This window comes from Elephas maximus, chromosome 17 (assembly GCF_024166365.1).
Source record: "Elephas maximus indicus isolate mEleMax1 chromosome 17, mEleMax1 primary haplotype, whole genome shotgun sequence".
Classification (NCBI taxonomy): Eukaryota; Metazoa; Chordata; class Mammalia; order Proboscidea; family Elephantidae; genus Elephas; species Elephas maximus.
The window spans coordinates 17,707,458-17,733,444 of record NC_064835.1 but is presented as its reverse complement, the minus strand read 5'-3'; the positions used below and the strand labels follow the sequence as shown (position 1 = coordinate 17,733,444).

At 38.0% G+C, this 25,987-nt stretch overlaps 2 protein-coding genes across 2 annotated transcripts; one reads left to right on the top strand and one right to left on the bottom strand.

The window, feature by feature from the left end:
• Nucleotides 1-4,744: 4,744 nt before the first annotated feature.
• Nucleotides 4,745-5,677, bottom strand: LOC126060895 (olfactory receptor 10G7-like). The gene has a single exon (XM_049857264.1). It carries the CDS (start codon nucleotides 5,675-5,677, stop codon nucleotides 4,745-4,747), a length of 933 nt encoding a protein of 310 aa, XP_049713221.1.
• Nucleotides 5,678-23,946: 18,269 nt separating this feature from the next.
• Nucleotides 23,947-24,921, top strand: LOC126061204 (olfactory receptor 10S1-like). Its single transcript, XM_049857592.1, has one exon. It carries the CDS (start codon nucleotides 23,953-23,955, stop codon nucleotides 24,919-24,921), a length of 969 nt encoding a protein of 322 aa, XP_049713549.1. The 5' UTR covers nucleotides 23,947-23,952.
• Nucleotides 24,922-25,987: the final 1,066 nt, after the last annotated feature.

Genomic DNA, 25,987 nt, shown 5'->3' with positions numbered 1-25,987 from the left:
TACCAGAAGCAGAGAACGTCCTCTGGACACAGGGTCCCTGTGCAGAGAAGCTTCTACTCTGGGGGAAGATTGATGAGAAAGCTGACAGAGAGAAAAAGACTTCCCTTGCAGCTGATGCCTTGAATTTGGACTTTCAACCTATTTTACTGTGAAAAAATAAATTTCTCTTTGTTAAAGCCATCCACTTGGGGTATTTCTGTTATGGCAGCGCTAGAAGATTAAGACAGCTAGCATCCCAGAAGCAGCAAAGAACAAAACTGGTAGGCAGTTGCTAGAACTGAAGAGCACTTCTCAGACTTTGAGCAGCTACATTTCAGAGATTTTTCTTTTTTTTTTTTTTTGATTCTTCAGCTAAGACAGCAGAAGAGATAATTCATTGTGCGCATGGTACAATCAGCCACAACTGAAAACAGGACTAGTCCAGACTGTCATAGGTCCAGGGAAAAGAATCAAAAGGGGCTGATTTGGTTGCTGCCGGTATTTTTATAGTCACTGATTTTGTCAAATTTTGTAGCGTTTTAGCTACAATTTGAACCTATATCAGTAACTTTTTTGAGAACAAAGTAGTAATTAAAGAAAAGCAGAAAAGTCAAAAAAGGCTTCAGCTCAGTTAATAATAATATTGTAACTAATAATGTTATATAATTTGACGTAGAAAGATTTTACAAAACAATTTTGTTGTTACTATTCATATAATCTAAGAAATATTACATTTAAACAATTTACAGCTGTTTATTTATCACATATTATTCTATGATTAAAATTGATAATAAACATTACTAAGGATTCTATATGGTCTGGCACGGGAGGAGGGCTGTGGGTGGGGGGAGTGACACCATGGGTTATCCCACTGGGTGACACCAACCCTAGTGATGCCACTGGTATCAGCCCATTGTTGCAGCCCGTTTCATTGAGGGTCATTGTATTAATAGAAGGTGAGTAGTTTAAGAGGAAATTTTGTAAAGTCAAACTCCCTAGGGTTAGACCCAAGCATCTCTAACTGCCCCACTAGGGCAGTTTTACTTAACATATCAGAATCATGGGGTGCAGCTTAATCAAGGTTACATGCAAAATTATAGGTTTAAAAGCTTATATTAGAAAATAAGACTTCTAAATTCAATGATCTAAAATACTCCTTCAAGAAATTAGAAAAAAAAAAAAGATCAAATTATACTCACAATAAGTAAAAAGAGGGAAATAATATGGAGTTAAGCAGACTTAATAAAATAAAAAATGGTAAAACAGTGGAGAAAGTCAAACTACTGGTTCTTTGAAGCAATCAATAAAGTTGATAGTTCTAGCCAGGATGACCAAAAAAAAAAAAAAGTGAAAACATTAGCAATAGCAGAAATGACAGAATAGCATCACTACAGATCTCAGACACTGAAAGGAAAATAAAGAAATGTTATGGACAGCTTTATACCAATAAAATAGCCAATTTAGACTAAGCAGAAATGAATAAATGTATTGAAAGAAAAATTACAAAAATTATCTTTAAAAAAGATACTCAAATAGTAAAATATTAATTAGAAAAGTGAAGTAGTAATTAAACCTCTTCCCACAAAAAAAAAAAAAAGAAAAAAAAATTTCCAGGCAGAGTTTCGCTGAAGAGCTCTGTTAAACAATTAAGAAATATATAATGGTAATCCTATGCAAAATATTTCGGGAACTATAGAAGGAAATAATGCTTTATAACACATTTCATAATTATCCTGATAGCAAAACAGAAGGAAAATTCACACACAAATCACAGAACAATATTCTTCAGCAATATCAATGTAAACATTCTCAGTAAAATATTAATAAATTTAATCTCATGGTATATAAAATGTATAATACAACAAGGACAAATAATTTTTATCCCTAGATGGTAACTTGGGTTAACATTTTAAAAATCCAATAAATCTGTTTTACCATATTAAAAAACTGTAGATAATCTCAATAGATATAGAAAAAGAGCCTATCAAATTTTAACATCCTTTCATGATAAAGCCCTCATCAAATAAGAAAAAAAAGATCTCTCAACCTAACAAAGAGTATCTTCAAGAAAATCTACAACTAATATCACACTTAATAGATGTTTTTCCTTAAATATTAGAATGAGGATAGAGAATATCCACTCTCAACACGTCTATTCAACATTGTGCTGAAGGTTCCAGTCACTACAATAATGCAAGAAAAACAAATGAAAGGCATAAAAATTGGAAATAAATTAGTCTTTTTTCATAAAGGATTTCTTCCTGTATGTAGAAAATCCTAAGAAACCTAAATAAAAGCTTCTAGAACTAATAAGCCACCACTAGTGGTTTTTTTTTTTTTTTTTTTTTTTTAGTGGTTAGTGACCTCAAACAAAGGTCCTTTCAGTTAGCAGCTCAGTGCTTCACCATTGGGCCATCAGGGCTCCTTATATATTCAATAATTAACTTGAATCTAAAACTGAATTCTATAATTTAGTAATCTGAATTAAAAAAAAAAAAAGGGAGTCAATAGCATTGAAAACACACTTCTCAAAAGAAGATACGTGAATAACTGAAAGGAAGATGAAAAAATGCTTAACGTTATTAGTCATCAAGGAAATGTAAATTAAAACCACAGTACAATGCCACTACACACTCAATTGAATAGCTAAAATTGAAAAGGCTGATAACACATCAAATATTGGTGAGGATATGGTACAGTTGGAACTCTCAGACATTGCCGATGGATACATAAAATGGTGGAACCAGTTTGGAGAATTGTTTCTTAAAATATTAAACATACACTTATAATTTGACCTACCATTCAACTTTGCAATTCTATTTATCAGTGTTTCTCCAAGAAAATTAAAAACATGTGCCCACCCAAATATTTGTAAATGAACCTTCATAGTAGTTTTATTCATAGTATCTCAAAACCGAAAACAACACAAATATTAATGAATAAGTGATAAATTTTGGCATATCTAGTCTATTGTACAGATATCTATATAGTCTATTGTACAGATATTTGTATAGTCTAATGTATAGATACCTATATAGTCTATTATGTAGGTATCTGTATAGTCTATTGTATAGATATAAACCCAAAAAAACCCAGGGCCGTTGAGTCGATTCCGAGATAGTCTATTGTATAGATATATATATAGTCTATTGTATTGTATAGATATGCCAAAATTTATCACCTATTGATTCATATTTGTGTTTTCAGTTTTGAGATATTATGAATAAAGCTACTCTGAGGATCCATTTACAAATATTTGTATGGGCTCATATTTTTAATTTTCTTGGGTAAACAGTGATGAATAGAATTGCTAAATTGAATGGTAGATCAAATCATAGACTACCACTTGGCAACAAGTGAATTATTGACATAGATGTATTTCAAAAACACTGAAATGAGCAAAAGAAGCCAGACACAGAAGCATACATACTATATGATTTTATTTACATGAAACTCTAAAGAAAGACTAATCAATCCTGAGAGACAGCAGATCAGTGATTGTCGCTCAGGGTGGTAGGGGTTGACTGATAAGGAACAAAAGGAATTGTTTTGTGGCAATGACAAGATTTTTTGTCTTGATTGTGGTGGTAGATACATAGGTACATACATTTGTCAAAGCATGTCAAACCGTGTACCTAAAATGGACCCATTTCAGTGTATGAAAATTATACCCTCATAAAGCAGATTTTAAATGGCAGGTCAATAGAAAAGACAATTCACAAATTAAAAAAAAAAATCTGTTATTTCTAAATCAAGTAGCTGATATCAGACTTAACCTCCCTCTGTAAACAAGTATAAATCTGGAAAAAATAGTACCACGCTATGAAAGATACTAAAGGAAATACTAAAGTTGAATAAAATGATCCCCAGATAGAAGAATGAAGGTATAAGAAGGAATAAGTGGTATGGAAATGAGTAAATATAAATAACTGTTGACTCTTTAAAGCACAATTCATGACATCTTGATGAATTTATGACATATTTAGTTGATTGAAGCAGGCTTTTGTTATCTCTACATATGATTCTCTTTACCTTCCAGTGGTGTTTCACTCCACCGAGTTATATGCCGTAGGGTTTACCATGGCACTTCATACATACTTCATGATGTACTAAAATCCATCTGTTTGGCTCTGGCCACATAACAAATAATGGTGTTAATTACTAGAGTAATTTATTGTCAATGTTTAAGAAGGCATAATTTCTGCATCTTAAAAAAACACTATATAAATGTCTGGGGATTCACTGAAATAGCTTGGAAAGGGAATCATCCTCAGAATCAGGTGATCTGGCTGGCAGTTCCAGGTTTTAATTGTGGAGCCTTTATCTAAGAATGTATTATTATGAATCAGCATTACTTGAAGCACTTTAACTTCCATTACCTCATATAATCCCTACAAACAGTAGTTGAGAATTTTTTACACATGGGAAATTGAGGTACACCGCATAAAATGATTTCTAAACTTGTAAATGTTTGATCCAAGATTTTTTTTTTTTTTTTTTTGGCATGCATTTCCAGTACATTATCCCTTATATGAGAATTACCGACTTTATAGCTGCACGGCAGGATTTTTTGGTTTTGTTTTGTTTTTAATCTTATTGGGTGTTTTATCCTTACCAGGCCTTATTTTTCTAATTTTTAAAATAAATGCACCGAAATTCAATGATACCAAGCTAAAAAGCTAGTTAACTATATTTTCATAGTCACTGATGAATAAATGATATTACTAATTTAAAAAAAAAAAAGAACATCTCTATTTCCTAGTGTTTATTTGCTCTGAGAAAGTGTTTTGCCTTTAAGCTTAAAAAGAACTCTCTTCACTTCGTTGTTCCTCAGGGTGTACACTACAGGGTTCAGAAGGGGTGTCAGCACAGTGTAGAAAACTGCCACAACCCCATCCACAGCATCCTTGGAGCCTGGCCTCAGATAAATGAAAAGACCAGGGCCAAAGAAACAGAGGACCACGATGCAGTGGGAGGTACAAGTCTGGAAGGCTCTGTGTCTCCCCTCTGAGGTGCGGATCTTCAGGATGGAGCAGACAATGGACACATAGGACAGCACTATCAGGAAGAAGCAGCCCGAGGACACTACCCCGATGTTGACGAAAATCACCATCTCATTGGCAGAGGTGTCTGCACAGGCCAGTTTGAGGATGGGCGGTGCATCACAGAAGTAGTGCTGGATCTGGTTGGGCCCACAGTAGGGCAAACGAAATGTTAATATCGTCTGGACAGCAGAGTGCAGAGAGCCACTGAGCCAAGTGCTGGTGGCCAGGAGGGTACGGGTTTTCCTGCTCATCATGCTGGTGTACCTGAGCGGGTAACTGACGGCCAGGTAGCGATCATAGGACATGACTGTGTAGAGGAAACACTCACTGCTGCCCAGGAAGTGGAAGGAATAGAGCTGGGCCACGCAGCTGTGAAAGGAGATAGCCCTGCCCCTTGGGGAGACGAAGGTCATCAGCATTTTGGGCACAGTGACAGTGGACAACCACATGTCAATGAAGGACAGGTTGGCCAGGAAAAAGTACATGGGTGTGTGGAGGTGGGAGTCCACCCTGATCACGAGCAGGATTAAGAGGTTGCCTACCACAGTGAGTGCATAAATCACTAAAAAGATTTCAAAGAGGGTGGTGTCCAGGGCTGGTGCATGGGGAATGCCCACGAGAATGAACGTTGTCACCAGGCTCAAATTTGACATTTCTTTTCACCTTTGATCTCTTTCTCTATAAAAGGGAACATAACGATCACACAGCCTTTAGTTGAGAACTGAAAACGCGTTCTATACATGACAACTGCATCATCCATGCTGGAGAATTCTAGAGTTAAACTGGATTTTACTTGTTGCAAACCTTCTTTGGTAAAGGTAGTGTAATGGTTGCAGCAGCCTTTCTCTCTCTCTCCCTTCCCCCTCTTTTCCTCCTTTCCCTCTTTCTCTTCTTCCTTTTCTTTCTCCCTTCCCTTCCTCTCCTATAATTTCCTTTCAATATTTCTCTGCCAGATACATATAAGTTCAGATATACGCACAAATGGAGACATACACAGATACATGCAATAGGTAGTAGGAGAAAGTCATTATATTAGTTTTCTATTGACAATTCAAATTTATTATCTTACTCTGTCTGCAGGTCAGGTCAGCTGGGTAATCATCTCAAGTTCTCACCAGGCTGAAACCAAGGGGTCAGTTTGGGCTACAAATTCATCTGAGGCTCCAGGTCCTCTTCCAAGCTGATTTAGGTTGTTGCCAGAATATAGGTCCTTGAGGTCGTGGGGCTGAGGTCCCTATTTTCTTGCCAGATGTCAAAAGGTGGGGTCAGTCTCACCTTCTAGAATTCACTCTCAGGTTCTCGCCACGTGGCTGTCTCTCAACATAGCAGCTTACTTCTTCAAAGCCAGTGGGAGACTCTGTCTCCGGTTTTCTGTGAGGGTGTTATATAATATAATGTAATCAAGGGAGTCGCTACCCCCTTATATTCAAGACCCATCAACATTCAAGGGTATCGTTACATATAGTTTGGCAGTAATAACATCACTTTCCTCACTGATCCATTATAAATATTAAATAATACATGTAAAGTACTTAAAACAGTGCCTGGTACATCATAACTTTTCAACAAGTGATAATCATACAACAATGTTCCCTGGAATAGTATCACTTTTTTATCTGGTGTAGAAAGAGAAGAGAGAAAGAAGAGAGAAAAGAAAGAAAAGGGAGAAGTTCTCTATGAGCAGTAGATATTTCTCAATTCCAAAACTAGGTCTTTAAGGAAGGTTTCATCCCTGGTATTGGTGCCCCACTACCATCACTGACAGGTATAAAGGGGGTTCTTTCACTTTTCTCAGAGAAGGTAAGAATCTCAGGAAAACGTCATAGCAGGATACCAACAATCTTTCATACAGTCAAGAAAATACTACCAAACATTGCTAGCCCTGACCTTCTATTACAATAAACTCCCTCTTGTGAGGTTGTAAGACCATGAAGTCCTTATGTGTCCTCCTAACTACAGCTATTGGATAGGAGCCAGTTTTACATTCTTCTACCATAGATATCTAAATACTTTCTAATATAGGCTTTGTTATAGATAATATTTTGCCCCACCCCATCTTCTCCTACTCCTCATACACACAAATATAGCAATTTTCTAATAAGAGAAGAGAGTTTCATCCAGTAAATGTTATTTATCTAACATCTACAACCTGAGACAGGAAAACTGGAACTGAAGCAAAAAGAAAGGACATAAAAGTTGGCATTCTGCACAAAGAAAAGTGAGACAGGAATTATGTTTTTGACTTAATATGAAACATTGCCTGGAATTCAGGATTGTTATTAATTGTTCTATAAAGGAAGACTATGAAACCTGTTTACCAGTGGGAGAGAAACCAGAATCTCTGCTCTTAGCAGAACCCAGATTAAATACATTCTCAGGGAATGGGGCTTAAGCCAAATTAAAATTACATTTTTCAAATATGAGAGTAAATGAGAGAAGATTATTGTAATTACCTCAATGAATCTCAGAACTTCAAAAATAGAGCAAAAGTGAGGGAAGGTGGGAGAGGGGCATTTACTAATTAGATAGTAGATAAGAACTACTTTAGGTGAAGGGAAAGACAACACACAATATAGGCTAGGTCAGCACAACTGGACTAAACCAAAAGCAATGAAGTTTCCTGAATAAACTGAATGCTTTGAAGGCCAGCATAGCAGGGGCAAGGGTCTGGGGACCATGATTTCAGGGGACATCTAAGTCAATTGGCATAATAAAATCTATTCAGAAAATATTCTGCATCCCACATTGAAGAGTGGTGTCTGGGGTCTTAAACGCTAGCAAGGAGTCATCTAAGATGCATCAATTGGTCTCAACCCACCTGGATCAAAGGAGAATGAAGAACACCAAGGACACAAAGCGATTACAAGCCCAAGAGACAGAAAGGGCAACATGAACCAGAGACTATATCATCCTGAGACCAGAAGAACTAGATGGTGTGTGGCTACAACCAATGACTGCCCTGGCAGGGAACACAACAGAGAACCCCTGAGGGAGAAGGAGAGCAGTGGGATGCAGACCCCAAATTCTCATAAGACCAGACTTAATGGTCTGACTGAGACTAGAAGGACCCCAGTGGTCATGGCCCCCAGACCTTCTGTTGGCCCAGGACAGGAACCATTCCCGAAGCCAAATCTTCAGACATGGATTGGACTGGACAATGGGTTGGAGAGGGATGCTGGTGAGGAGTGAGCTTCTTGGATCAGGTGGACACGACACTTGAGACTATGTTGGCATCTCCTGCCTGGAGGGGAGATGAGAGGGTGGAGGGGGTTAGAAGCTGGCAAAATTGACACGAAAAGAGAGAGTGGAGGGAGAGAGAGGGCTGACTCATTAGAGGGGGAGTAATTGGGAGTGTGTAACAAAGTGTATATGGGTTTTTGTGTGAGAGACTGACTTGATTTGTAAACTTTCACTTAAAGCACAATAAAAATTATAAAAAAAAAAATAGAGCAAACGTATTTCTGAAATATCTGTTTCACCAGATGAATCCAATCACCAGTATATTTCCACTTTCAGATTTCATAAAATATGAACATTTTTATCAGGGGAAGTTCAAAGTAGCCTGAGGCTTAAAACAGGAGTTTCAATCAGGAGTCTCAATGACTGACTTATTTGTCCATGTGGATCAACTTATATTATTTTATTTATGGAACCTCAATTACTGTTAACTTGATAAGAAAATTTAGAAGGAAGTCTAGCATTTGCCAAGTATTTCAGCTCTAAATGGAAGTTAAGATGAGGGAAAGAATAGGGGAACAAAGGTAAATCTTTCAAAAAAATCACCTTACAGTATGTGATTAATTTCAGTAATACGACTCACCTGAGATTTTCTTTTCCCAAAATTTTTCACTTTCTACATGTCTTGTAGAGATACTGGTTTGCAAGATATTATTCAAAGAATAGATACACCAGTGATTCCTGGGTGAGAAAGAATTGTTCATTTCTGTTCAAGGACCCTACAAGTTGAAGTGCAGAGAATGGAAACTCACATAACTAGGGGAGCAAGAGCATAACTTGATTGGGTGTCCCAGGGGATGGATTGCTCTTGGGTCCTCAGGTTCCCCTAATGAACAAAAAAAAACTACAGGAAGAAAGCAATGAGTTGTTTTGAACAAGCATGTGATATTTTCCTGGGTGTTTTTTATTTAAACCCTGCAGAGATGAGCTCCTATCTTTCCGGAACTAATATTTATACCTAAGGAAAAGGAAGGAGGTAGTATGAAGAAATATTTGGTAATGATATTCCTATATTTGGAGATGGAAATGATGAAGTACTTTGGTTATTTCTTCTTCACTTTCTGGACACCTTTCCTACTTTTTCACTTTTGTCCCTAGTTACTTTGTCCCCAAAATGGAAGGAAAAGTAAATTAAGACTCTAATTTTTCTAAGTGCTTGCTGTTGTTGTTGTTGTTAGGTGCTGTTGAGTCAGTTTCGACTCATAGGGACCCCACAAACAATGGAACAAAACGCTGCTCAGTACTGTGCCATATTCACAATCATTGCTATGCTTGAGCCCAGTGTTGCAACCATTATGTCAACCCATCTCATTAAGGGTCTTCCTCTTTTTTGCTGACCCTCTACTTTACCAAGCATGATGTCCTTCTACAGGGACTGATCCCTCCTGAAAACATGTCCAAAGTATGTGAGACGTAGTCTCACCATCCTTGCTTCTAAGAAAAATTCTGGTTGTACTTCTTCCAAGACAGATTCGTTCATTCTTTTGGCGGTCTGTAATATATTCAATATTCTTTGCAAACACCACAATTCAAAGGCATTAATTCCCCTTCAGTCTTCCATATTCGTCATCCAGATTTCGCATGCATATGACATGATTGAAAACACCAAGACTTGGGTCAGGAGCACCTTAGTCTTCAAGGAGACATCTTTGCTTTTCAACACTTTAAATAAATCTTTTGCTGCAGATTTGCCCAGTAGAATAAGTCTTTTGATTTCTTGACTGCTGCTTCCATGGTTGTAGTTTTTGGATCCAAGAAAGAATGAAATCCTTGTCAACTTCAATTTTTTCTCTTCTTATCATGATGTTGCTTACTGGTCCAGTTGTGAGGATCTTTGTTTTCTTTATGTTGAGGAAGTCTGTAGTCTTTGTTCTTCATCAGTAAGTGCTTCAAGTTCTCTTCTCTTTCAGTAAGTAAGATTACATCATCTACATAATGCAGGTTGATAATGAGTCTTTCTCCAATCCTGATGCCTGTTCTTCAAATAGTCCAGCTTCTCAGATTTTTTGCTTAGCATATATTTTGAGTAAGTATGGTGAAAAGATACAACCCTGATGCATACCTTTCCTGATTTTAAACCACATAGTATCCCCTTGTTCTGCTTGAATGGGTGCCTCTTGATCTATGTATAGATTCCTTATGAGCACAATTAAGTGTTCTGGAATTCGCGTTCTTCAGAATGTGATCCATAATTTGTTATGATCCACACGGTCGAATGTTCTTGCATAGTCAATAAAACGTAGGTAAATACCTTTCAGGTATTCTCTGCTTTCAGCCAGGATCCACCCAACATCAGCAATGATATCCCTGATTCTAAGTTTCTTTCTGAATCCTACTTGAATTTCTGGAAGTTCCCTGTCAATGTACTGCTATAACCTTTTTGAACGATCTTCAGCAGAATTTTACTTGTGTGTGATATTAATGATGTTGTTAGATAATTTCTGCATTTGGTTGGATCACCTTTCCTTGGAATAGGTGTAAATATGAATCACTTCCAGTTGCTCAGCCAGGGAGCTGTCTTCCAAATTTCTGTGCATGGAAGAGGAAGTGCTTCCAGCCTTGCGTTCATTTGTTGAAACATCTCAATTGTTATTCCGTCAATTCTTGGAGCCTTGTTTTCACTAATGCCTTCAGTGCACCTTGAATTTCTTCCTTCAGTACCGTCAGTTCCTGATCATATGCTAGCTCCTGAAATGGTTGAATATTGACCAATTCTTTTTGGTATAGTGACCCTATGTATTCCTTCCACCTTCTTTTAATACTTCCTGCATCATTTAATATTTTCCCCATAGACTCCTTCAATATTGCAACTTAAGGCTTGAATTGTTTCTTCAGTTCTTTCAGCTAGAAATCTACTGAGGGTTTTCTTTCCTTTTTGTTTTTGTACCCAGGTCTTTGCACATGTCATTATAACACTTTATCTTCTCGAGCTACCATTTGAAATTTTCCGTTTAGCTCTTTTACTTCATTATTTGTTCCATTTGCTGCGGCTACTCAATGTTCAAGAGCAAGTTTCAGAGTCTCTTGTGACATGTTTTGGTCTTTTCTTTCTTTCCTGTCTTTTTAATGACCTCCTGCTTTCTTCATGTATGAAGTCCTTGATGTCATCCCACAGCTTGTCTGGGCTTCAGTCATTAGTGTTCAGCATGTCAAATATATTCTTGAGATGGCCTCTAAATTCAGGTAGGATATACTCAAGGTCATACTTTGGCTCTTGTGGACATGTGCTTAGAACACATTATTTTATTTAAACTTTACAACCCAATGCAATATATGGTGTTTCTGTTGCACAAATAAAGAAATCACAGATCAAGATAAAGAAACCCAATCAAGACTTCTTCAAGTAGAACAATTTATAAATACAACAGTTGAAAGCCAGTACCATGTTTGCCAACCTCCAAAGCTGCCCACATAGAGGGATTAGTATTATCATTGAAATCTTCCTAATTGTTGCCATCTGATCAGCTATCTTTTATCTACTTTTGTAGCTCAGGAAGGCACTGGCTACAAGCTGCTAGACAAAAAGGGTGGGAAACACTGCAGCATTTGACCCAGAGGTTCTCTTGTGTAGTCAATAGTATCATTGCTAACAACAGTCTTACTTTCCTTTTTGACGGTTCTGATGTTTACTAAAGAAAAAGAAAATTTACAAGAGAAAATGACATTTGATCTATGCTTAACTTTTAGTTTAGTCAGGATTGGCATTAACTTAGTATCCAGTTATAAATCTTCCTTTGCAAATCTGTATGTATTTGAGGAGTCTCAACAGAACATGGGAAGTAATGTCATGATCATCTCTCACCCCCCTGCCCTTGATTAGACTCTTTCTTCCACTTTTGACATGTAAATTGCTAAGTAAACACATGTGATGGTTGAATTGTCAAATGCTGTGTTATATACATTTCTTCACAATTAAAAAAAAAAGGAAACACACATGCATATATTACTTGAAAAATGTGTAAAGCATAAAAGATGGGCTCTTCAGTAGGAGTATTAAGGCTAAAGAAACAAGATGGTCATTAGTTTTCATGTTACTAAATCTGGCTTCACCTTCAGAGTCAGGAAGCAACATCTGAGACCCATGGTTTAAGGAACACACACACACACACGCACACACTCATACTCCTGTCTGTACACTCACACTCTCATGCAGGCACAAGTACACACACATACATCATGCCAAGTACATCACTTCTGTTGGGAGTTTACAGGCACATATCAATCAACTGTCTCACTCTTTTAATTTACTAAATGAGAAAGACATAAGGATCCAAAAACTACCGAAATTATAGCATCAGTTTTGTTCCTGTTGTAGCTGGATTCTAGACGCATAACAGGGCCTCCTACTGATTTTTCAGTCTGGTCAGTCCTGCCAATGCAGGCAGAGTGGGGTATGTTTCCTCCAAAGAGAGAGAGGATAGTTCATGCATGTCCTAGACATTAAGAAGGACATCAGGCTTTCCCCATTTGCACCTGTCATATCACCTACTCCTCCTATTGTAGAAGTATGTGGAGATCACAGGGAAAGATGCTTTCCCCTGGTTGCTTTCCTGTTTTTCTGTTGGGACTTATCATAGGACAATCATTTGAACCTAAAGTGTAAATGAATGTTTCTCTGCCTGAAAACAAAATTAGAGACAAATAAGTTTAGATAGAGTATGTGAAAATGCCAGAAGTTCTGAAGCACGTGTTGTTGCACAGGAGGGGCTCCAAACATGTTGTTGTCAGGTGCCCCTTAGTTGGTTCAGACGAATAGCAGCCCTATGTGCAACAGAATGAAACACTTCCCAGTACTGTGCCATCTTCACAATCTTTGCTGTGTTTGAGCACACTGTTGCAACCACTGTGGCAATCCATGTCGTTTAGGGTCTTCTTTTTTGTTGCTGACCCTCTACTTTACCAAGCATGATGTTAGTCTCCGAGAACTGGTCCCTCCCGATAACATGTCCAAAGTACGTGAGGCGAAGTCTCGCCATTCTTGATTCTAAGGAGCTTTCTGGCTGCACTTCTTCCAAGACAGATTTGTTCCTTCTTCTGGCAGTCCACGGTATATTCAATATTCTTCACCAACACCATAATTCAAAGGCATCAATTCTTCTTCAATCTTCCTTATTCATTGTCCAACTTTCACATGCAAATCAGGCAATTGAAAATACTATGGCTTGGGTCAGGCACATCTTAGTCCTCAAAGAGACTTCTCTGGTTTTAACACTTTAAAGAGGTCTTTTGCAGCATATATGCCCAAAGCAACGCGTCATTTGATTTTTTTGACTGCTGCTTCCACGGGTGTTCATTGTCATTTCAAGTAAAATGAATCCTTGACAACTTCAATCTTTTCTGTATTTATCATGATGTTCCTCATTGGTCCAGTTCTGAGGATTTTTCTTTTCTTTATGTTGAGGTATAATTCATATGGAAGGCTGTAGTCTTTGATCTTCATCAATAAGTGCTTCAAGTCCTCTTCTCTTTTAGCAAGCAAGGCTGTGTCATTTGCATATCGCACATTGTTACTAGTCTTCCTCCCTGATATTCCATTCTTCTTCATGTAGTCCAGCTTCTCAGATTATTTGCTCAGCATACAGATTGAGTACGTATGATGAAAGAATACAACCCTGATGCACACCTTTCTTGACTTTAAACCATGCAGTAAACCCTTGTGCTATTCGAACAACTGCCTTTTGATCTATGTACAGATTCCTCACAAGCACAATTAATTGTTATAAGCAAATACTGTCTCGAGGCAAAGATTAATAATTAAAAAAAAGGAACAAAACTGCTTGTAAAAAAAGAGGAAGAAACTAAGATTTACTGAGTGTTTATAACATGCTGTGATCAGAATTTGTTATTTAAAACTAACAACCCTGAAAAGTAGTTAATATTATCCCCAATTTAGAAATTATCAACTGAAGGTTCAAGGAAATTACTGCAATATTCATATCTATACAAGAAATGATTTGTAACATTGCAATTCAAACATAAGACTGGCTAATTTCAAGTTCATTTTCTTTTTATGTGACTTGTTTTCTGTCAGCTATCTGTAATAATGTGATATATATATGTAAACACACTTCTACTTACTCAGGGTTGTAATATTAATTGTAACACAGAAAAAAAAAAAAAGTCATCATATGGCTACATGGGTGTCTAACAAGCCCGGAATGGGATATAAGGCTGCTGAAGTTTGCTGATTATAACACCCAGGTTGTATTGACATTGTGACTCCAAATTTTCCCAATTTGGTTGATAAGTTATAAGGTCACTAATGCTCTAATTCTCCTCTCTGAAATTGCTGTGATAAAAATACAAGCTCACCAACCAAAATGAGTACCCCAAACTGAAGATATTAGAGGAAATAATCTTGATGGTATGGCTGTGAAATAAACCACCTCTCAAGTTATTTCTGTAATTATAAAGAAAAGGACACCTAAAATTTGTCTATTGATACCTCCAACCCTATAAATTAAGTTTAGAAAAACTTCTAAAACACTAACATTGCATTATTGCAGACAAAATTAAGGCATGGGAAAAGGCAGACTGTTACCAAGACGCTGCCACTAAATTGCAGACTGGGCCTAATAAGAAAACTGGTTTACCCAATTTCCTGCATGTTTCTATGATGCAAGCCTTCCATGGAGGTTCCCACAAGGAACAAGATAAGATTATTGACAGCTTAATATAATATTAGTGGGGAAAATTTTTCTAGGCTGCAGAACATGTTGCCACCCATGGCCCTACTTGCCCTAGCTACAATCCTGGAAAACGCTTTTAAGTCCTATCTGAACAATAACCTTTACCTTCCAGACCTATGCTTGAATGTCAGTTAAATTTTATTCAGCTTCTACCCTCCAATGGTTATAAATATGTATTAGCAACAATTTGTAGATTTTCACACTGAGTATAAGCCTTCCCCTGTCATCATGCAACTGCAGCCTTTGTAGCCAAGAAACTCCTTGAAAACATTATACTCACCTTTTAGAGAGTACCAAGAACTTATTGTAGTGATAGGGGAACTCATTTTACTGGTCAAGTCATTTGTGAACTGTGTCAAGTTTTTTCCGTTTATCAAAGGCTACATCATCCCTATCATCCTCAGTTCTCTGGCCTAGTGGAGAGAACTAATGGAATAAGAAAGACCCAAAGAGCCAAGATTTTTGAAACTTTAAATTTATCCTGAACTAAGGTCCTTCCCTTAGTTCTTTCAAATCTGAAGTCCACACCATGCGGATCGCACAAACTTGCCCCCTATGAAATAATTGCTGGAGACCTATGGTCCTTATTTATGCTGCCTACACCAACTCTAATATTGTTCAACCTGAATTAGTGAAGTATTGTCAATCTTTGGCACTATATTCTAAAGGATATCTTTCAGAGGCTAGAGAAGCTTTTGATGAACAAAAATTAGACTCCTGAAATCTGCCTAACTTTGCCCCAGGAGAATATGTATACTGGAAGAAACAATAGACAAAATACTCATTAGAAACTCCTTGGTAAAGATCATACTTGGTCCTCCTCACCAATCCACGTGCAGAAAAATTGTTGTTTTTAGGTGCCTTTGAGTTGGCTAGGACTCTTAGTGACCCCATGTACAACATGACAAAATACTGCCTGGTTCTACTCCATCCTTGGTATGTTTGAGCCCATTTTTGCAGCCACCATGTCAAACCACCTCATTAAGGGCCTTCTTCTTTTTTGCTGACCCTCAACTTTACCAAGCGTTAAGTCTTTCCCAAGTGACTTGTGCTTCTTGACCGTATGGTCAAAGTACATAAGACAAAGTTTTGCCATTCTCCCTCTAAGGAGAATTCCGGCTGTACTCTTCCAAGATAGATTTGTGCATTCTTCTGGAAGTTCATGGTATATTCAATATTTTTCACCAGCACCAAAATTCAAAGGCATCAATTCTTTCCTGATCTTCATCGCTTATTGTACAACTTTCACATGCATATGAGGCGATTGAAAATACCATGGCTTGGGTCAGGCATACCTTAGTACTCAAAGTGACCTCTTTACTTTTTAACATTTTAAAGAGATCTTTTGCAGCAGATTTGCCCAATGAAATGCTTTGTTTGATTTCTTGATTGTTGTTTCCATTGGTGTTGATTATGGATCCAAGTAAAATGAAACCCTTGACAACTTCAACATTTTCTCCATTTATCAAGAGGCTGCTTATTGGCCCAATTTTGAGGATTTTTGTTTATGTTGAGGTGTAATCTGTACTGAAGGTTGTAGTCTTTGATCTTTTTCAGTAAGTGCTTCAATAAGGGAATAAAACCTTGGATTAATTTGTCACAGTTAAAAAAGGTTAAGACTCCTCTTTGGCCTAGTCAACCCACTGGGAATTGAAAATAATATTTAAACAACCCTGTGACTAGAAGCAGATGACCTCGGAGGCAGATAGCTGACTGAAGACCCTGGAACAGGCCTGAAAGTGCATGTCTTTATTTTCTTTCCGTTTTTGCTTTGCTACACTCATGTCTCCACTAATGTATTCCTAGATTGGGCAGATGCACATGCTCACCATTTTAATAGGTTTGATTGTTCAATATGTTGTGCCTTCCCACCTAAAGCCCATCTAGTCTTCCCTGGGGAGTCTTTCCACTACAGGTATCTGACTGGGTTGCTCTCCTTCTTGGATATAAGAACAATGGAGAAATAGTTTGTTACTACAAGAAACCACTATTACTAGATTTTCCATTGATAAATGGCCTCTTTGGGGATCTGAATGAAATCCACTCCATAACTTAACTGTCACTGTTAGCGTAACCTGTACTTTACTAAATAAGATCACCCAAGGAAGGCTAGCTAATGAATCTCCAAACCCACAAACAGTACTCTTCATACTGTAGGCCCATTATCAACAACCGTGGGATGGATTCATCTGGTTAACTCCCCAAATGGGGAGGCTAAGTCAGGTTGCTTCCCTTTGCTGGGAACTATCTACCCATAAAACCAAACCAAACCCCTTGCTGTTGAGTTGATTCTAACTCATAGCAACCCTGCAGGACAAAGTAGGATTGCTTCATGGGTTTCCAAGGAGCAGCTGGTAGATTTGAATCTTTTTTTTTTTTGCTTTGTTGCCGTAGCTCTTAACCACTGTGCCACCATACTTGTATGAATAACCCCGTCATCACCAGACCTATGGGGGGGCTTCCAATGTATGAATGTGCATCAGTTATAACCTTACAAGCCACTAACTGGTTCATCACTGAAAGGCTAGGATGCTCAGGTATCTTTTGGGCAGCCCTAACAACACCTTTTGGTATGTATGTGGATCCAACTTTTGGCCATGGCTCATGCCAGGCTAGATTGGAAATGTACTCTGGGCCTGAACTGTACTCAAGGATGTATTTTAGCTAAACTCTCTTTACCAGCCAGTGCGCCCAGATTAAGAGCTCAATGGTCTTGATCAGTGTTTCATTGGTTTGATCATTTGCACCTCAGATAGGACTTGGAAATGTTATGACACTTGAAGAAATTTTAACCAAATATATACAAACCACCCTAAAAGACAGTGCCCATGGGCTTCAAGAGATCTATACTGAAATTACAATGATGAGAAAAGTAATACTCCAAAATAGAATGATCCTTGACATTCTCACTGTAGCCCAAGAAAGTACTTGTGCCATAATAAAATCTGATTGTTGTGTCTATAGTCCTGACAATAGCGCTAATATTAAACTCTATGTTAATCATATGCAGTGTGGAGTGTCTCACCTTAATGATCCTGTTCTTTTCCTAACTGATATTATAAGTAATTGGTTTTGCTGTTGGAATGGAAAGTGGAAAAAATTGCTACTTTTTTTTGGTAATCTTTATAGTCCTCGTTGCTTCTACTATTATAATTAGAGACACTGTTTTGCTTTAGTTCAACACATTTCACCCCAAAAATGCTGTACTTCAAAACCATTTAACCCTTAACACAAAATCATGCTGTTTTCACAAGCTTCACCAATGATTGTGTTTTTAATCAACTCCCTTTTGACTCCCCGGGTATGTTTCATCTTGACCTCTATCATTGTGTCCTGACTGAGAAATGTTCCTCAAATATGGCCTTGTCCATTAAGATGTTCCCCATAAAACCTAATCACCCTGAAGATGAGACCTATTAGCTCAGCTAGGTGAAGAAAAAAATTTTATTAACCAAAGCTCCTCAAGAAAACAGACAAAGTCCTTGCAGAAGAAAGGATATTCCATTTTGGATGATCAGGGTCTCCTAGTAGAGGCTTGATCAAAAGGAGAAATGTAAACAAACAGTAAAGTTTCAAACTGGAGGCACTTGTGTCAGATGTAAAAATGACAGGGCCAACATACATTCCCAGGAAGCAAAAGGTCAGGATGTAAACCATTCGTTCATGTGAAGAATGTGTCAATATGTAAACAATTTGTTCCCAGGAAAGATGTTTTCATGACTGTCATGAGTATAAGCAAACTACCTGGAACCATTCATCAAAGGAGTACTTTCACTCCTTCCTAGCCAAATGGTTGTCCTTTACCTTTCAAAGGCCTTCAAGCTAAACAGATGTTATCTACAGTCATTAACCCCCTACCTTCCCTTTGTTCTCTGTGTATGTAGATCCCTCTCTCCACTTGAACTGCTGAATGCTTTGCGTTTTTTACTTAGCACTGCCCAGTTCCAGTTGTACTATTCATCAATAAAATTCTTTTTCTTTCACTCCAACAAAGTGTGGGATTTTCCTCTTTGACACTTGAAATATTTATATTTTCTATTAAAAACAAAGGAAGTCTAAATATGGTGTCTCTAGTACAATTGTGTTATTTATCCTTTATCGTTTTCTTAAAAGTCCCTTCAAGCTATTTATTTTACAAAGATATGTTTTTCTTATAATGACTATTGAACCTTATTCAATACTTTTCTGAATATATTTCAGAATATACAATTTCTTAATGGGGTGAGTTAAAATGAGCAACTTTATGATATTAAAATATCCTATATTTTTATGTTGTGACATTTATTTGATTCTATGTTATTACTTACACCTATGTTCATAAGCAAGATTGGTCTACAATTTTTAATTGTCCTTCTTGGAACTAATGTCAAAGTTAAATTTCATAAATGGATTGATAACTTCCTATATCTAGGGTCTGAAATACTGTATAAAGTCAACTCTGAGACATATCCTAATAAAACTATTATATTTCAACTATAAAAATAAAATCCTCAAAGTCTTCAGCACAAAGATTGAATAATTTATGAAGGCAAAATAATTAGGCATCAGACATTTTTAAACCAACATGTGATCCAAGTATTTTATATTCAGCCAAGCTGTCCTTCAAAGACCAAGACTTTGAAAACAATGTTCAACATACATGAACTTAAGGAATTCTAAATTCATCAACAAAGGGATAGGTGGTGAACATTTAGCAATATATAAATATATAAATGTAAGATGAAAACAAACATGGGAATGAAGATGGAAGGCTAATGTACAAATGTTGGGTACTGTAGTAAAATAGAAGCAATGCAACTAGGAAATGGGAGAAGAAAGAAGGCGTAAAATAGTAAAAGCTCATGTTGTGTAGCCAACAGGTGGGCATTGAAAGATACTGAAAATAGGAAGACCTGGCAATAACTATTAAAATAGATAGTAAGTGAGTACATTAGATAACAGGGGACCAAACTAGATAATAAAGAGTCCTAGTATTGCAAACTGTTAAGTGCGTAGCTGCTAACTGAAAGATTGGCAGCTCAAACCCACCCAGCAGCTCTAGGGGACAAAGACCTGGCTATCGGCCTGGCTATTTGCTTCCATAAAGGTTACAGCCAAGAAATCCCTATGGTGTAGTTCTGCTCTGTCACATGGGGTTGAAATCAACTGGATGTCACCTAACAACAAAGATGGCACAATGCAACGTTGCCCATGAAAATCAATTCGAAGTTTCTAAAATATTAGCAAACAGAATCTACCAGCATATTAACCAAGTGGGATACATATATACGGTAAACGTCACTCAGCAGGCTTTCCTTCTTTTGATTTATGTGGGGTTTTTTTGGGTTGTATTAAATAGCTTATTGAGGTGCAACCATGAAATTTACCTTTTAAAGTGTATCACTCAATGATTTTTAGCAAATGTGCAGAGTTGTGAACTATTACCACAACCCAATTTTAGAACATTTCCATCACTTCAGAAATATCCCTCATGCCCATTTGGAGCCAGCCCCAATTCAAACCCCCAAACCTAGGCACCCACTAACCTACTTTCTGTCTCTCTCTCTCTCTCCATATATATACATACACACACACACACACACACACACACACACACACACACACACATATATATATACCCATATATATATATATATGCATACACACATATCCCAGTGGCGAAGTTGTTGAGAATTACAGCTGTTAACAAAAAAGGTCGACAGTTTGAATCTACCAGGCACTCCTTGAAACCCTATAGGGCAGCTCTACTCTGTCCTATAGGGTCACTATGAGCCAGAATCTACTCGATAGCAATGGGTTTGGTTTTTTAGTTTTACATATACATGTATATATATGTACTCTCCTCCCGCCGGACCATTCGTATAAGTGGAATAATACAATATGTCATCTTTGTGTCTGGATTCTTTATTCTCCTACGGATTCTTTCACCTAGCATAATGTTTTATGAGTTTCATATATTTTGTAGACTATCAATATTTTGTTCCCTTTTATTGCTAAATAGTATTTTATTATGTGGATATACTCATTTTGTTTATCTATTCACCAGTTGAGGAACAATTGGATTGTTTCCAGGTTTTGGCTCTTATGAACAATTCTGATATAAACATTGACATATAAAAGTCTTGTGTGGATATACGTTTTCATTTCTCTTTGGTAGAGTACTGGGAGTAGAATTGCCAGCTCATATGGCAAAGGCCTGGTGACTCAGTGGTTAGGTGCTCAGCTGCTAGCAGAAAGGTAGGTGGTTCAAACCCTCCAGCTCTCCTGTGGGAGAAAGATATGGTGGTCTACTTCTATAAAGATTACAGCCTTGGAAACCCTAATGGATAGTTCTACTCTATCCTATAGGGTCACTATGGGTCTGAATTGACTTGATGGTAGTGGGTTTTATTTTATTTTTGGTTCATGGCAAATTGATGTCTAAATTTTTACATAACTGACAAACTTTTTTCCAAAGTGACTGAACAATTTTACATCTCCACTAGTAATGTATGAGGGTTTCAGTTTCTCCACATCCAGTAACAGTTGTTATTCATTGTATTTTATTTTTTAATCATAGCCATTCTAGTGTCTGTGAAGAGGACAATTCCAAAATGAATTTATTGAAATATCAGGGACACACACACATACACACATATACACACACACACATATATACAATTGATGTAAAACAATTACAATATATTGATCCACTCAACATTGGAACAGGCTCTCTTGTGAAACAGGAATTACTCCATTACTAAATTTCTTCAAGCAAATGCTGCAGAACTCTTTGTCAGGAACATCACAAGAGAAATCGTTACACTTAATTAAAACCATTGAATTTGAAGATACACTAGGTAAAATAACAGTTAATTTAAACCGAGTACCAGTGATGGCACACCCAATTTAAATTTAAGGATGGAGGGACAGAGAATTAAGCACCATGATTCATATATTTCAGTTAATACGTAGTTGACTAGGGTTTGAAACACACACTTATTAAAAAAAACCCAAAAACCCGTTGCCATTGAGTTGATTCCAACTCACAGTAACCCTACAGGACAGAGTAGAACTGTCCCATACCCAAAAAGTTTCCAAGAAGCACCTGGTATATTTGAACTGCCAACATTTTGGTTAGCAGCCATAGCACTTAACCACTGCACCACCAGGGTTTCCATATTACCCAGTGCTGTCAAGTCGATTCCGACTCATAGCGAGCCTATAGGACAGAGTAGAACTGCCCCATAGAGTTTCCAAGGAGAGCCTGGCAGATTCAAATTGCCAACCCTTTGTGGCTGGCAGCCATAGAACTTAACCACTACGCCACTAGAGTTTCCATATAGGAGTCTAAATAACCTTGGCCCTTTACTATTTCTACTGCTTTATCCCAAAAGTGGTGATATGAAACTAGAGGGGTTCCCCCACCTCCAGCCCCGCTGCATGCTTCTTAGCAAATATGACATATGCACATAGAACAATGAAGGAGTCCAAAAAAGTATGTGCTTAGGTAGTTACACATCATATTATAAATACCATTAGGCTTCAGAAATTAATAAATCAATCTGAGTTAAAATATTTATATAGGGACTCCTTTAAAGTTCAAGCATAGCCATAGAGAATAGATTGCAGGAGGTGGGTTAAAGATATATTTAAGTTGAAAATAGAATGTTGTGCTAAAATTAGGGAGAGATTATGGCAAATTGAGAAGAAGAGACAAACTGCATCACTAGGGAAGAAGAATTTCTTTAGGCTATTGCAGGAGTTAAGGGTTTTACATTGTAACTGAGACAGTTTACAGATAACTGCAAATAGCAAACTGAGAGGCACTTTATGCTTTAGGCAGTAGAGACTAAAAAAGGGGAGAAATGAATCACATATGTTGCTTAAAGACTGAGAAAGCAGTTGAATGCAGAATCAATTGTTACATTAGAGGAGTGATTGAGAGATGGCACAAAAAGGACCATTGTGAAAATCTAGGTATAAAATAATCAAAGGTAGGGTTAGGTAACCTCCAAGGTAATTGAAAAGCTAACAGAAAAGGCAGTTTAAAGAACATTTGTACATACTTCAACATCTAATTAGATTTAGGAGGTAATGGATGAAAAAACTCACAGAAAACGCTTCAATTTCAATTCTGGCCCAATGGGGAGGCTCAACAAGAAAGGCTTAAATAAGCAATTCCTAAAAGTTTAAGGGGCAAAGTTTTACAAGGCAAGCATGAAATGCACTGCACAATTTATCCTGATAATTATTCAGTCAATACTCCACAGTCTCATTGTCGTACACTGGAGGGTTGTTGGTAGCTGAAATTCCAAAGAACTCCCAATGGAGAAGGGAAGTGTGGGACTGCCCTATTCCCGGCTGATGTAATAGGACACAAACTCTAGTTAAGGTCCCCAGGAGAGAAGAACCTGCCTACTCACATCTGCAGCATGGCAGAACAAATCAGGAGGGCAGAAGCATCACAATACTGGGACATATGCAAGAATACACACCTAAAATGAGAACGTGTATTGCAGTTCATGCTTATTTAGGAGTTGCATTTCTCCAAATTATCAGGACGGTACATTATGTGCCTCACAAACGTTGCAGATCCCACACTGAAATGACTCATTAGGAAGCAAAAGAGTCTTTCAATAAGGAATAAACCAACCAAAACCTAACCTGTTGCCACTGAGTCGATTCTGACTCACAGCAAACCTATAGGACAGAGAAGAACCACCCTATAGAGTTTCCAAGGAGCACCTGGTGGATTCAAACTGCTGACCTTTTGGTTATCAGCCATAGCACTTACCCACTACACCTCCACTGTTTCCTTCAATAAGGAATAGGCAGCAAGAAAACACTAAAACTGGACAAAACAGTGAATTAACCGTGTTTATCTATCTTCTGCTGAGAGAGAAAGACCAAGATGGCTTAGCCCACTGGGTAATAATATTTCAGGAGAGGTAAATGCCTATTTATTACATCTGTTAATATTAGTTTTGCTTCAAGGAGATAACTAACTACTCTGTGAGAAAATGGCTGTGGAGACAGAATACCCCAACCAGACTATGGTGAGCTACTTCTTCCTGGAGGGTCTGATGTACACGGCTGAACATCCTGCCCTCTTCTTCCTCCTCTTCCTCCTTATCTACAGCATCACCGTGACTGGGAATCTCCTCATTCTTATAACTGTGGGCTCTGATCCTCATCTCTGCTCCCCCATGTACCACTTCCTTGGGCACCTTTCCTTCCTGGATGCATGTTTGTCTACGGTGACAGTGCCTAAGGTAATGGCAGGTCTCCTGACTCTGGATGGAAAGATGATCTCCTTTGAGGGCTGTGCTGTTCAACTTTACTGCTTCCACTTCCTGGCCAGCACTGAGTGCTTCCTGTACACTATCATGGCATATGACCGTTACCTGGCTATCTGTCAACCCCTGCAATACCCAGTGTCCATGAACAGGCAAATGTGTTCAGGGCTGGCTGGGATCACCTGGGCCATAGGTGCTGTTCACTCTGCAATCCATACCTCCCTCACCTTCCACCTACTCTACTGTGGACCTCATCACATTGCCTACTTCTTCTGTGACATCCCCTCTGTGCTGAAGCTAGCCTGTGCAGACACCACCATCAATGAGATTGTCATCCTTGCCAACATTGGCATTGTAGCTGCGGGCTGTCTGATCCTCATCGTCATATCCTACGCCTTCATTGTGGCCGCTGTGTTGAGGATCCACACAGCCAAGGGCCGGCAGCGTGCCTTCTCCACATGCACTGCACACCTCACAGTGGTGCTCTTGTACTACATGCCCCCTGTGTGTATCTACCTGCAGCCTCGCTCCAATGGGGCAGGAGCTGGAGCCCCTGCTGTCTTCTACACAATGGTCACTCCTATGCTCAACCCTTTCATTTACACTCTGCGGAACAAGGAGGTGAAGCAAACTCTTCGAAAAGTTTTGTGCCAAGGCTCCCAGAAGTCTCTAGCAGGCATACCAGCCCCCTAACCTTACTATGACTATCTTATTTGGCTGCTAGGAAAGCAAACATTCACTTACCAAAATAGGGAGGGAATATCTTTCAAGTGGAAATCAGAATAACTGAGTTTCAGCTCAGCCACTATTTTATTTCATTAGCCGTTTGACATGTCTCTATGTCTCAATCACAAATTTTATAAAATAAAAGGACTGGAGTAGTATGGCTCAGAGGTGTATGAAATACTATACATATTCTCATTCGTTTTAGTAATTTTTTTTTTACTTTTTATGAAGTAATTTTATTAAATATATAATACATATAAAGGAATACTAATAACGTGAGTTTAGGGTACAAACAATAAAATAAACCTTTGTATAACCACCACCAAGCTTGAAAAAGAAACCACATTTTTTAGATGATAAAATGCGACTTTCAGGAGAAAATAGACTTTCTTTCCCAAGGTCGTTTAGAATGTGTTCAGAACTAAGCCTGTAACTCTTTAGCTTTTAGGCTTAGCATTATCTTCACTACCTTTTCTCTCCCACTCAAGATACGATACGACACAGGGCATATTGAGTGGTGGAAATAACATGGATTTTGGAGTTAGTTGGACCCACCTGTCATGAGATGCAGACTCTTGTGCAAATTTTATCATGCTTCAGTGTCAGTCTCCTCTTTTGAAAGTAAGATTAATAATAACTATGTCAGGAGTTGAATTGTGTCCCCCCAAAATTTGTGTATCAGTTTGTCTAGGCCATGATTCCAAGTATTGTGTGATTGTCCACAATTTTGTCATCTGATATGATTTTTCTATGTGTTATAAATCCTGCCTCTAAGATGTTAATGAGGGAGGATAGGCGGCATTTATGTCACTGAGATAGGATTCAATCTACAAGACTGGATTGTGCCTTGAGCCTATTTCTTGGGATATAAAACAGAGGAACAAGGAGGGAGACAGGGAGTCCTCATACCACCAAGAAAGCAGTGCCGGAAGCGGAGCTAGTCCTTTGGTCCTGGAGTTCCTGCATGGAGAAGCTCCTAGTCCAGGGAAAGATTGACAAGGACCTTCCTCCAGAGCCAACAGAGAAAGAAAGC

What these genes read in the sequence shown, in the direction of transcription:
- LOC126060895 (XM_049857264.1), bottom strand. Translation starts at nt 5,677, where the DNA reads ATGTCAAATTTGAGCCTGGTGACAACGTTCATTCTCGTGGGCATTCCC.
- LOC126061204 (XM_049857592.1), top strand. Translation starts at nt 23,953, where the DNA reads ATGGCTGTGGAGACAGAATACCCCAACCAGACTATGGTGAGCTACTTC.